Source organism: Callorhinus ursinus, unplaced genomic scaffold (assembly GCF_003265705.2).
Source record: "Callorhinus ursinus isolate GAN/ISIS: 27379988/994484 unplaced genomic scaffold, GSC_fseal_2.0 scaffold3, whole genome shotgun sequence".
In the NCBI taxonomy this organism is placed as follows: Eukaryota; Metazoa; Chordata; class Mammalia; order Carnivora; family Otariidae; genus Callorhinus; species Callorhinus ursinus.
The window spans coordinates 50,750,227-50,763,005 of NW_027397065.1; the positions used below are offsets into that span (position 1 = coordinate 50,750,227).

The 12,779-nt window shown below is 57.0% G+C and overlaps 2 protein-coding genes across 9 annotated transcripts in view; one reads left to right on the forward strand and one right to left on the reverse strand.

The window, feature by feature from the left end:
- The window catches only part of TNIP1 (TNFAIP3 interacting protein 1), a 49,664-nt gene extending 46,078 nt beyond the window's left edge, over nucleotides 1–3,586 (forward strand). For 5 of the 8 annotated variants that reach the window (XM_073890753.1, XM_073890773.1, XM_025867215.2 and 2 more), the window contains 3 exons: nucleotides 184–375; nucleotides 1,226–1,316; nucleotides 2,836–3,586. In XM_073890753.1, coding sequence (XP_073746854.1) covers nucleotides 184–375; nucleotides 1,226–1,316; nucleotides 2,836–2,870 — 318 coding nt within the window. In that variant the 3' untranslated portion in view covers nucleotides 2,871–3,586. The remainder of the gene's footprint in view (nucleotides 1–183; nucleotides 376–1,225; nucleotides 1,317–2,835) is intronic. The other 3 variants (XM_025867211.2, XM_025867213.2, XM_025867214.2) reach the window with 3 other exon arrangements.
- Nucleotides 3,587–4,131: 545 nt separating this feature from the next.
- Nucleotides 4,132–12,578, reverse strand: GPX3 (glutathione peroxidase 3). Its single transcript, XM_025867219.2, has 5 exons — nucleotides 12,419–12,578; nucleotides 7,498–7,651; nucleotides 6,183–6,300; nucleotides 5,612–5,711; nucleotides 4,132–5,212 (listed from the first exon to the last, which is right to left on the reverse strand). The coding sequence occupies exons 1-5, from the start codon at nucleotides 12,503–12,505 to the stop codon at nucleotides 4,991–4,993; spliced, it is 681 nt and encodes a 226-aa protein (XP_025723004.1). The 5' UTR covers nucleotides 12,506–12,578; the 3' UTR covers nucleotides 4,132–4,990.
- Nucleotides 12,579–12,779: the final 201 nt, after the last annotated feature.

Genomic DNA, 12,779 nt, shown 5'->3' on the forward strand with positions numbered 1-12,779 from the left:
CCTGTGCCCCTGTACTGGCCACCTGTGCCCATGTACCGGCCACCTGTGCCCCTGTACCGGTCACCTGTGCCCATCTGCCAGCCTTCAGAGAACTAAGATACCAAGTAGAGAAAGGGAGAGGAGACGGGTGTCACTGGGGATGGCCTGTCACAGGCTAGAGCCCGATGTCAACATTTCTTGCAGGCCTCGGCGGAGCGCTACCACCTGGAGCCCCACCCAGAGCATCTGTGCGGGGCCTACCCCTATGCCTACACGCCCATGCCAGCCATGGTACCACACCACGGCTTTGAGGACTGGTCCCAGATCCGCTACCCTCCGCCCCCCATGGCCGTGGAGCACCCACCCCCACTCCCAAACTCACGCCTCTTCCATCTGGTGAGTCTGTGTCCCCCCTTCAGAACACACAGAGAGGCCAGCCCACGCACTTTGCAGAGGGCGAGGTCAAGTGAGGGGGTCTGAGACTGCATCCTTGGCTCTTGGCTGAACAGCACTGTGGTGTGCAGGCAGATATCCAGAGCCAGGCAGGACCGTCCAGCCCAAAGCTGCTCAGGGTCTCTGGTGTAGGACAGGAAAGGCTCAGAGGGAGGGCAGGAAGGACGGCTCCCTCCAGCCAAGCAGGCCACGGGGATCAGAGTTTGGGTTTGACTTTCTCTTAGAACTTGCACTTGTAACCAGGTACCAGACCCTCACCATGCATTCCCCCCTTTGCTTTCCTTCTCTTTTCCCCTTTCCCAGTTTCCCTTGCATTCCTGTCCCCTCCCCTCCCTTCTTTCTTTCCTTTTATTTGCTTATCATTCTTTCTCCAAAGAGCTCCTGCCCCCGGTCCCGTCCGCTCCATCTGCTTTGGTATCCCTGCTCCCACCCGGACAGTGGCAGTGCCTCCTGCCTGGCCTCTCTTCCAGCTTCTTCTGCTCTGCCCGGTCCTTACACACATCCGCTTGGCAGTCTACGCTGGAGTGGAGTGCGGGACTTAGGAGAAGGGCTCTGGGGTTATAGAGACCTAGAACCAAAGCTTGGCTGCCTTCTTGGCTAGATGACCTTCAGCGAGTTTCTTAACCCCTCTGAGCCTCAGTGTCCTTACCTGTAAAATGGGGATGGCCCCCTGGGTTTTCGTCAGGATTCAGTCGTACTGGATTAGCACGTGTTCAGTGCTGTGCTGGCGTGGTGGCCGCTACTGTCACTTTTGAGTGTGGTTATTGACTACTAAGCACCACTTTCGTTGCAGCCAGAATACACCTGGCGGCCGCCCTGTGGAGGCATGCGCAATCAGAGCTCCCAAGTGATGGACTCGCCCACAGCCAGGCCTGTGGAACCAGGTGAGCGCGGTCTAGTCCTGCGTCTTGCGTTCTCCTTGGGGAGATACTCTTACCTGCCAGGAACGGCCCAGTCTGGGGATGATGTCACCACCTTCTGCTCTTGGTGGAAGAGAGACCTCACGTTCCACAACAGTGTTGAGAGGATGGGGAGGTGACTGCGGAGGGAGGGGGTTGAAGTCATTCATTCATTTATCTGAGTGTGGTGTCCAAATGCCAGGTGCTCTGCTGGGTGCCAGGGAAGCCACGTGAGTACAAACAGATAATGGTTCCTGCCCTTGCGGAGCTTACTGCCTAGTGAGGGAGGAAGAAATGAATAAAATGCACACACAAAGTCACACAGACGGGCCTTTGATTGCACTTAGGTGCCCTGAAGGAAGGAGAGCAGGTTTCTATGAGAGCAGTTAGCAGGGTGGCCTGACCTGGGCCCGGGGGCAGCGACGTTGGAGTCGGGACCCTCAGAGCGCATGGCATTAACCAGGCAAAGGGGGAACAATGGAGGATGTTCTTGCAGAGAAATGACAAATACAAAGGCCCTGGTGGGAGGGAGGGGAGAAGGGAAGCCAACTGGAGGATGGAGAGAAGGCCAGAGAAGACTGGAGAAGCCGAGGACAAGGTGGGGAAGGAGAGCTGGGCGAGGCAAGGTCAGGAAGGTGGGTGAGTCCAGGCTGAACAGGAACCTGCAGATGATGGACAGGGGGGCTAGTCTTTATCCTAGCGATGATGTGCCCCCCTTGGACATGTTTAAAGCAGAGTGGCGTGAGAGATCAGATCTGCACTTTGAAAAGCTCCATCCGGTCATGGTGCCGACCAGCAGCAGCTGAGGACCAGAGGTTGGTTCACAGGTCACAGGAGGACTCCGGGGCCCCAGTGACTGCCTTTGCTTTCCGTGGGGCTCTGCGGGGCCGAAGGCACTCCCTTGCCTCCTGGCAGGGAGCAGGGGAGCCGAGTCCTTCTCAGCACAAACAGGTGTTTTCCATGGGTTATGGCTTTGCCGAGCCAGAGCCGGCTCTGCCGGGAGGGAGAGGGCCCCTCACAAAAGGTATGCAAGCAGGGGCTGCAGGATGACATGGAGGCACTGCGGTTGGGAGGAGGCATCAGGCTGGTCAGCTGTTTTCTCATGGTTCCTGGCAGAGCCCTAGAGGTTGTGTGGAGCCCCTGGGATGCTGCTGGGATGAGGGGCGAATGGGCAGGGCTGTCCCCACCCCGAGAACTGCTCCACCTCTGGGATCTGGAGCCAGACGGGCTAAGCTCAAACACTTCCTAAATCTGGAACTTTAGGCAAATTCTTAAAAATCTCTCTGTGCCCTTACTCCCTCCTCCATAAAAGGAAAATAATCTGCCTGCTTCAGAGGGCAGGGCAAGGATTGAATGACAGATGTACCTAAGGTCCTAGCCCAGGGCCTGGCGCTCAGCAGCACTCAACTCTGTGATTTCCATTGTTACTTGCTGGTTTCCGTAGGCCTTTGAAACCTCCTGTACCCCATCATTTTTAAAGTCTTCAATGTTTTTCTTTATTTAGAGTCTACGAAAAATGACCGTGAGGGGCCTCAGTGAGACCAGATTATGTCACTTGGCTCCACCTTCATTTTACAGAGCCACCTGATCTCAGACTGCTGAAAAACTAGAGGCCGTGTTCTCTGTGTGGCCAGAGCCTTGGCTGGATGGGAGGCTGATGGGCCACTGGCTTGTGCCCCAGCCCGAAGTAAACTGTTTCCAGACCGGAGAGGCTCCACCCGGAAGGCTTCCATTTGGCCTCTCCTTCGGGGTGACCAGGAGAAACTCACTACCTTGCAACCAGGTGGCGAGAGGCCTCATCCGACTTTGACCTGCCATGCTTTGTGGAATCATTGGGGAACCTCAGTCTCAAGAGAGGGGTGCAGTGGAGACCTCTTCCTTTTGAAACTTCCCTGGAAGTGGTTCCAGCCCCTCTGTGGAACATGTCCCATTCATGTGTGTAATTTTTGCTTCAAGCTCTGTAGTAGCTGGACCCGCCCCATGCCCAAGCCTTCCCCTCTGAGGAGCTGCGGGAAGAGCGGGTTTGCTCCCAGAAGCAGGAGAGAATGACAGGCGTCCTGTTGCAGGGCCACTTCCACCCACGGCAGCCTTGCCAGCGCCATGGCAGCCTGGGATGAAGGCCCCGCCGCCACATGTGCTGAGCGGCCCACCGTGAAGCTGGAGGCTTGGGGTGCCAGAGGCCCAGATCAGGGTGGCTGGCTGTCCCTGGGCAGCTGTTTGCACGAATCTTGGACATAAATCCAAGCTGAAGATCAGTGTTCTATGATTTGTGTTCTTTTATGCCCTGGCTAGCGTCCCCCTCCCCGTCAATGAGAGTGCTGCTTTCTGGGCCCGTTCCCCTAGTCCCCTGAGAGCATCACCAGGGCTCTTGGCAGATAGCCCCGGGGCTCTGCTCTGAGCCTCTCTGAAGGTGAGGCACCCAGGGGCAGTGGAAGGAGTCTGGGCTGAGAGTCAGGTGACCTGGGTTTAAATTCCAGTCCTGCCCCTCACAGGTCAGGGGGCAGTGGGCAAGGCCGGCCCTTTGGTGAGGCTGTTTCCTCACCTGTCACATGGACGACCTCGTCTCAGCCCCAGCTGCCTGGAGAATTGTGGGAGGGAGTGAGTGTGGATGGGAACTGGTTTTGTAAAGTCCAAATGCCAAGTTAGAGAAGCAGAGTGGGTCTAGGTAGAAACCAAACAGCAGGGGCCCGAAGCACTCCCTCCATCTCTTTCTTCTTCCCCCAACTCCCCCCCCCGCCCTGCCCCACCACCCAACCCAGCGAGGGTGGCCCCATGGAGGAAGCACCACAGTAGGCTCAGCTGTTGCAGAAAGGCCTTTACTGGGCAGACCGGGGGTGGGGGTTGGGGTCTAATGCCAGGGACAAGGGTGAGGGGAGAGGGCACATCCTCCAGAAAAGCAGGGGTGGCATCCCTGCCCAGGGGCCTCAGCCTGAATGCACTAAGGGCTGGCCCTTCAGACAGGCTCGGGGGAGGTCCGCCCATAAGGGCTTCGGGCCCCTCCTTCATGGAGATGCCATTCCTGACACGGGGGACGTGGCCCTTGCTCTCACATCTGCCTTGGCTGCTCTCAGGGAGCACTATGGGGTGGGGTAGGGGGCTTGGGAGGGCCCTTCAGGAAGGAGAGGGGCTACATGGTGGAGAGTAGGGAGACTGGGCAGTGTGGTAGACCCAGAAACTTCTGGGCCCTTCAGTGGTGATACTTGGAGGCAATGGGAGATGCTGGCCCCAAAGCTGAGGTCTAGGTCAGAACAGAACAGAACAGTTGGATCTAGAGCTGGTTTTACCGTGGGCTCAGCTGAAAGTGAATGGTTATGGGGGTCAGAATTGGAGAGAAAGGGGAGGTATTTTCTCGCACTCTGTAGCGCACAGCTGTGCGTACGCATATGGTACGCATTCCCCGTTTTCATGCAGGTAGACACAGGTGGCTGTTCACTCATGCATACACGTGGTCACACACACCTGTAGGCATGTGTGCAGACACCCACGTGCATAGCGGTACAGACGCAATCGTACGCACATGCTCGTGTCAGGTTGGGGCCTTGGTGTAATAGCAAGGGGTCTATGGTGGGAGTGTGGTGTGGTTGGAGAAATGGATTCCTTCCCGAACGGAGTCCCTCCCCAGCCCCTGCACGGTGGACACGGGGTCGGGCAGGTCTGATTTACTTCCCCTGGACCGCCAGAGCCGCCTGCCGCCTCATGTAGGCCAGGATGTCCATCTTGACGGCGTTGACCGTGGTCCGGTGGTACCAGCGCATGATGGGTACACCATCTGGCCCCACCAGGAACTTCTCAAAGTTCCAGCGGATGTCATGGACCTTCATGGGCTCCCAGAAGAGGCGGTCAGGTGAGCCCAGGAGCTCTGAGGTGGGAGGGCAGGAGTTCTGCAGCGGGGATAAGAGCGTCAACCCTGCTTGGGGCCCTTCCCACCCTCCCTCTCCAGGCCTTCCGGGGTGGAGGTAGCAGAAGCCTGGCACTGAGCAAAGAGCACCAGTTTTTGAGTTGAAAATGGAATCCCAGGACTGGCTTTGGCTCTAGCAGGTTGTCCCTTCTGGGGCCCTGCTTGGGCCTTATCTATAAAATGGGCTGTTGAGATCCTAGGGTCTGCCAAGCCTTAGGGTTGGAATGATAGATGCCAAGAAATCCCCCCAGGGGCCCAGAAGTGGGGGCGGGTGGCACGGGCCTTGTCTCCACATGGGCTGGAGCCAGGAGTGACTGCAGCTCTGTCCAGAACCAGGGTCAGCCAGGCTGAGCGACTCCCACAGGGGTGGCTGTGCACTCACCTTCAGGAACGTGTAGAACTTCTGCTCTTTTTCCCCGTTCACATCGCCTTTCTCAAAGAGTTGGAAATTGGGGACGAAGCCCCCACCCGGTCGGACATACCTACAAGGAATGTTCTTATGTGGGTCCCAAGGAGATGGGGCCTAGGGCTCAGAGATGACAAGAAGGGACTGAACGGGGCGGGGGCGTTGGGAATCTGGATTTTATTCCTCACCAGGCAGTGGGAGCTGATGAGTACTGAATGGGCATAGGCATGGTGTGGGTGTGCAAGCTTCTTTTTCTGGTTTGGTACCTTCTCAGTAACCCTGTCCCCTGCGTGCACTCTCCCCGCCACCCCCACCCCCGCCCCCGCCATCCCATCATGCGTGCACACGCAGTCATCCCTGTGTCCGACCCCTCTTCCGTTCATGCCAGTGACCGGGGTTCCTGGAAGAGGAGTGTAGTTCTTGGTGGCTAAGTACCCATCATGAGTAGGGTCCAATGCAAGAGAGGCCTGGCACCTCGGCTGGGGCACAGGGGGGCTGTGCTTTCTCAGGGAAACTTTCTCAGGACACCAAGCAAGCAAGCACTCACTTGAGGCTGGGTAGGATTTCCGAGTTCTCTCCTGGCTCCTGTTTTCCGAATTGGTTGCAGGGGAAGCCCAGAATGACCAGGCCAAATGGTTCAAGCTCCTCCTGTAGTGCATTCAGTTCTGGGCCAGGGAGAGGGAGAGCAGAGATGAAGGTAGACTATCAAGGACCCCTGCCTCATCCGCACAACTCTTACCTGCTCACCCACTGTGAGCTGAAATCACCGAGGCCTCACAGGGGAAGGGCCTTGCCCAAGATTGCCCAGGGAGTGTGACAAGGCTGGGATACAAGCCCCATTCTCCTGACCAGTCTGGTTGGGTTAGAGGTCTGGGGAGGAAAGAGCAGTGCCCTTTCTCAAATCCGTAGTCAGTCAGCTGCCCGCTGCCACTGGGCCAGTAGGCTGAGGGCTCCTTCAGGACTCTCAAGATTGAGTCTCTTAGAGCAAGAGCCACACATCCCTGGGCAGAAGGCAGAGGACTTCCTGGCAGTTTGGGAATCGAAGGGAGGCCCTGGCCCAGCTCCCCAGTTCCCTCAGTGCCAGCACCCAGCCCATCTCTTGCACAAACACGCTCTGCTCTATTCCAAGGGCTGGACAGAAGTATTCTAGACAAGAGCACCCAGTGCCCACTGGGCCATCCAGCCCACCATCATTCCACTTCCAGGAATTTGCCTGAAACTGCCGGGCAGACATTCGGGGTCAGGTTGCCCTTGCTTCCCCCCAACCCTGCTAGCGGACTGTGCTCGGCCCCACGACATTTTCCTGTGGGTGCGGTCAGATGCCTCTGGCCTGCCTGTTCCCCCTGGCTGTCTCCTCTGCCCCGGCTCAGCAGAGGGGAGTGAGGATACCAGGATCACGAAACCTGGGTGAAAGACCTGGGATTGCCACTGACACACGTACCCAGGGCCTCGGTCTAACTGCCTGGTTTCCACATGGGGGCCCACAGAAGCACTAGGGCAGATGGGGCTGAGGGCAGATGGGAAATTCTCAGCAGGATAAAGCTACCATCTCTTACTCCACTGGAAGACCATTCCGGGCACAGACCCAATCTCCTCCATCCCTCTGCTTTCAGGGCAGGTGGGGTGCCCAGGGATGAAGGGTCACTGGGAATCTTCTAGAACATAATCTGAAGGCAGTCAGACCTCAGGCTTATATAGTCATCTTCACGGAAATATGGAAGGCAATAGAATTGGGATACAGGGCTTGGAATCTCATGATCATGGTCACCCCTTCCCACTTGCACCAAAAAAGCTCCTGTGATTAAAATGTGCCCAACTGGCAGAAACAGCCCCACAGCAGGGGAGCGGGGCTGGGCTCTTACCAATGTACTGGCCTGTCAGGCCTCAGTAGCTGGCCACGTTGACAAAGAGGATGTATTTGCCAGCGTACTGCTTGAAGGGGATGTACTCCTGCCCGTTGATGGTGAGGGCTCCGTACTCATAGATGGTGCCGCTCACGTCAGCGTGGCAGTCCGTCTGGAACAGAGGAAGACCAGCACCAGGGAGCGGTGAGAGTCGGAAGGGAACCTGGGCATCTCCATTTTCAAGATCATGAAAGATACCAACAGGGAGAGTGACTTGTCCAAGACCACTCCGAGAACTGGAACTGGACCAGAACTGAGGTCTACTTCCTTGTGCAAGGGAGTGCTTATGAAAGCACTTAATCAGCTGATGAGTGTGTGGAACCCTGCCGTACTGCTTATTGTGACCATTACTTCGCCTCCCGTGCTCACATGTAAACATTTGCCAGGCCCGGACAGAGACCGTGCCGGGACAGGTGGTTGCCTTATGGGAGGCGCTGCTCGAGGCTCCTGGGGCGGCCGCTGCAACCAGCCAGGCAGGTGATGATGTGGGCCTGAACGACCGCATTGTGAAGGAAGGAGCTGAACAGAAGGGAGGAAGGGGCCGTGTGGAGAGGGGTGATTCAGATCTGGAGGACTGGAAAGCTGAGGCTGTTGCTAAAATATAGGGAAGTAGGAGGAGCCAGGAAGGGGAGAGCCCTGCCAGAAGGATTTGGTGTGCTGGGAAGGAGAAAGCAACAGGGCCTCGCCCCTGGGAGATGTTCTCTGTAAGTGTGCAGCTGGGATGACCGGTGTGTCTTCCTCTGTGCCCGGCTGCTGCGCCCCAGTCAAATCCAGAACAAGTATCGGACAATGGACTCAGGTGGGAGAACTGGATTCCACATCCAGCTCTCCACTAACTGCCTGTGCGGTCCGGGGCTAGCCCTTTCTCTTCTCTGGGCCTCAGTTTCCTCTTTCTCCAAGATGAGAACCTTGAGCTGGATCAGCTATGCTCAGCCGTGATGGCTTGCCAGCGTCACCAGCAGCGGGGAAGCAGGAATGGGACCACTGCCAACCAGCAGGGCATTGCGTCCCACTCCACTCTACACCCACCCCAGCTCTGGTTCAGGCCACGAAAACCTGGGTCTACTCTTGAAAGGGTGTCTTGGCAGCCATCACACAGTCAGCAGCGGCGCTGGTCATGATGGGAAAGGAAGATGATTGCCAGCATTGTATCAGGTCACCTCTGGCCGTGATGGAAGAGGAGAGAGGTGCCAAGGCAATAAGCAAATGAAGTGCAAACTAGCATTATAGGTCAGGAGAGACAGAGACAGGTGGTGGGAGTTAGAGAAGCAAATCCACACCCTCTCCTCCCCATCAGTCCTGGAAGGCTTGCTGTTGAGGTGAGGTACCTGGGCCCGACTGGGTGAAGAGAGTCATCTGGCTGGCGGGGTGTGGCCCCAGGAGGGTGTAGAAAAGCCATCTCAGTCTGGGAAATGTCGTAGGCCTGCTGAGCCAGGCGAGGTAGGGCTCCCTCCAAAAAGCCATTCCCAGAGAGCTGCAAGCTCTCTTCTTGGCTTCGGTGCCAACTCCCTGTTTTCCGTGAGACTGGCATTCCATGCCCTGTGACTTCTGGTGGGTGCTGGAGGCAGGTCCAAACCCTAATTCCTCTAGCCCCTGTGCCTCCCTGGCCCCAGCTGGGTCAGTTCCCCCACAGAATACAACGAGAGCCCAACAAACCCAGCCCTGTTGGCCGCAGAGGTCCAGCAGCCAGAAGGCAAGGCCTCCCGGCTCACCCCTCCACCCTGATCCAAAGACAAATTCTGGGAAATGAAGAGAACAAAAGCCAAGAGGTTGTCGAAATAACAGAAGCTTGTAAACAACAGGACGACCCACTTCTGGGCACAGCTTCGGGATGGGGGTGGGGCGAGGGGACTCTCCTCTCACTAGCCTTTTTAGTCTTTGCTGGCTCTGTGGCCCTGGCGAGTCACTTTTACTCTCTGAGCCTCAGTGGGCTGACGGGCGAGGATAATGCCACCTGCCTCCCCAAATGGCTGTAAGAATCTATGTGCAAATCAAAACGGTCTTGAAACCCTCTTGGAGAGAAATCCCCACATCAGGAGATGGTGATTATTCTTCCTACAGCTAGAGGGAAAAGCCCTGAGGTTCCTCCGTTATCGTGAAGAAGCTTTGGTGGTCCCCAGCCAGTGTAGAGAAGATGATGCTACGAGGTGTCTCCAGGAGAAGGGATAAGGGCAGAGCCTCGAAGCTGTCTACCGGGGCCACTGAGGCCAGGGTTGTGGGTTCAGACGGAGGGGGGTCAGAGGGTGGCCCATGGTGGTGGAAGCCATGGCCTAGATCAGGACTGAGCCTTAGGTGAGCTGTGAGCTGTTCTTAGGTGAGCTGTGGGCCCCCTTCCCTCCTCTGGGGCCCATGAACACCAGAGACCCCGCACCTTAAACAGGGAGGCCAGAAGAGGCGGCAGGGGGTGGGCAGTGCAGGCGCTCCAGTCCTGCCATGGCTGGGCAATATGGCAGAGTGCTGCTGGCTTGGGCGTTGGAGGGGGTCTCAGCCAGAACCCTGGCTGGCTTGGACTTCTGCTCTTGGACCTTTCTCCTCTCCCATCTACCACTGCCATAAGTGTGGGGTGGTGAAAGGAGCCTGGGCCTGGGGGCAGGAGACCTGAGTTCTGGGCCTGGCCAGAACTCTGACTCTGTGCGATGACTCCTTTCCCTTCTGTGGGGCTCTGGCTGCTCGCCTGTCAGATGGGCTCAGAGTCAGTGTTGTCTTAAGGGCTCTTCAGCTCTGTCAGCCTGCGGTTCCATGATTCTCTCTGCCTTGTTTAGTCACCTAGAAACCAGCGGTTACTAGGATCCCATGCACGTCAGCTGTTGTTACCCTCTCCAGCTTCTGCAGAGTCTTTCTGCACAGCAAGAACAGGGAGCCTGGGTAGCTTGAAGCTGGACTGCAGAGGGGACACAGCAAGGGAAGGAGGATTTTCTTCATTATCCGGCTCCTCCCTTTGAGCTGGGAGGAGGCAGACATCCCTCCAAGACTGTCCCCTATTGCCCATCCCATTCCTCATGTGCCCCACCATCCTACCCTTGGCACTGGGAGTCGGAGGTAAGGTAGGTGGTTGAGTCTTAGAATCCGGAGCTATGACATCTCGACTCTAAGGGCCTGAGAGCAGAGATGGACATGCCCAGACTGTCGTTAGTCAGCAAGTCCTAACTGGCTGCGTCTGATAGAATCATACCTCACCCTAAGACTTTTCTAGACCATACCCATCCTGTTCTCTTTGAATCCACCTATTCCTCCCCCAGAGTCCTGCAAAGAAACCACAGCTGTGATGAGTTATTCATGGAGTCCACATTCTTCCCTCCAGCCTTCTCGAGTCAGTGCCCAATCTTCTATGTCTTTCCCCAAACTGAGAGTCAAGGGCTGACTCCATGGTGCTGGCCTGCCTACCCCTACCTCTACCCCATATCACAATCTTGAAACTCAGTCCCATCCCTAACCTGGAAAATGCCTTTTGAGCTGGGGATAATGAACGGGGCTGGATACAAAGGGGAAGGGGGGGGGCGAAATGCCTTCATAGCCATCCAGTTTCTAGGATTACTCCAAAGAGAAACAGACTGAATAGGATTTAGCTGAGGACAGGAGAGGATGGCGGGATAGAAACATGCAGAAGGAACCCTGTGTGTGGAATGGGCTAATTGAACAGTAGATAGAACCTTGGAAATAGAATTATGGACTCTTAAGATCTTAAAATAAAGACCTAGAAGATTTTAGAAAGACAGAAGCTCAAAGCTTCTCTTGAGCTTACACAAGCATGTGGGGTGTGTGTGTGTGTGTGTGTGTGTGTGTGTGTGTGTGTGTCTGTGTGTTGGGAGGGTGGAGACAAATCTTTCTCTTTGGGTCTATACCTAAGCCTGGCTTCTGCCTCCCACCCTGGGGGAGAAGAGCAGTCTGCTGGGCCCACTTTTACAGGTGCTATCCTAGGAGATAAGTATGCTGGGTCACCCCACTCTTGCCTTCAGCATCCCCACTATAGCTAAGGGTCACACATGCTGCTGGGGATAGATGAAGGCTCAGGAAAATTCTGCCTTTCCTATTGAGCTGGCAGTCCGCAACTTTCTCCAACTACCAGGTTTGCTCAGGCTGCTGTGGGCAGTGGGTGGTGGGTAGTAAGGCTGCCGCAGACAGACCTTCGCAGAGCACCGCGTGGATTTTGCAGCTTCTCCAAGCATTCGCTCTGAAACCATCAGCTTCATTGTGCCCCTGCCCCACCCTCCCCACTCCACCCCGCCCCCCACAGATGGACAAACGGAGGCCAGAAAGGATTGAGGGTCTAGCCAGGGTCCTGGGGGTTGTGCACTGCCAATCCAGAGTGCTTCTTGTCACAGATCTCTGCCTCTTCTACCAACGCCCTGGAACCCAAGTGGGCATATCTACCTGCGTTAATTCCTGGGCTAGAAGAGCCCTCGTCGCAATTCTTCCAGTCGGGGACCACCCAGCTCCTTCCCTTTCTCCTTGCCTGTCAGTCTCCCCGGGGAACCTCCGCAGCCAACCCAGACGCCGAGTCTCTAGCCTTTTTCTGTTCCCCCGCCCCCTTCAGGCCCCCCTGGAGGGGAGTAGCAAGGGACAGTCTTGGCACGCACGTAGCAAGGCGACACTGAGGTAACCGTGGGGTAGACGGGGTCAACTCGGCGAGAGTGACCCTCCTCCCTATTCATTCTGCCCACCCAGGGCACCCAGATCTCCCGCTGATGAAACTGCGAAGACACGGGCGCGCAGGGTGGGGGTCCCGGAGGCGGAGAGGGGAACCAGAGTTAAGGGTCAGCGCACCAGGTGTTGGCTCTGCTGGAGGGGAGTCCGGGAAGAGAGGTGCCTCGCCACCGACAGATGAACACCTACGGGCTCTATTCGTCCCGCCGGGCCCCCACCCCCGAGGCTCACTCACCTTCGACTTCTCCTGCCCCCGGCCCGGCGGGACGAAGCCAGCCAGGAGCAGGGAGAGAAGGCAGGACGCCCGCAACAGCCGGGCCATGGCGGGCAGAGGGCGCGTCTCGCTAGAGACGCGGTCTGATCCCGGGCCAGCGCCGTCTGAGGTGTCCGATGCTCTCAGCCACCTTTCAAGCCCTCAGCGATGACCAATCCGCGGCCGGGCCGGAGCCCCTGCAGCCAATCGCAGGGCGGCTGGCATTTCAGGGGCGGGCACAACTTACCCTCCTTCTCCTCCCTGGGCTCCGGGCGACAGTGACATAAGCAAGTCTGGGCAGAAATGGGAGCCGGTCCTTGTCAACCCATGAGGCTGCCCCCTC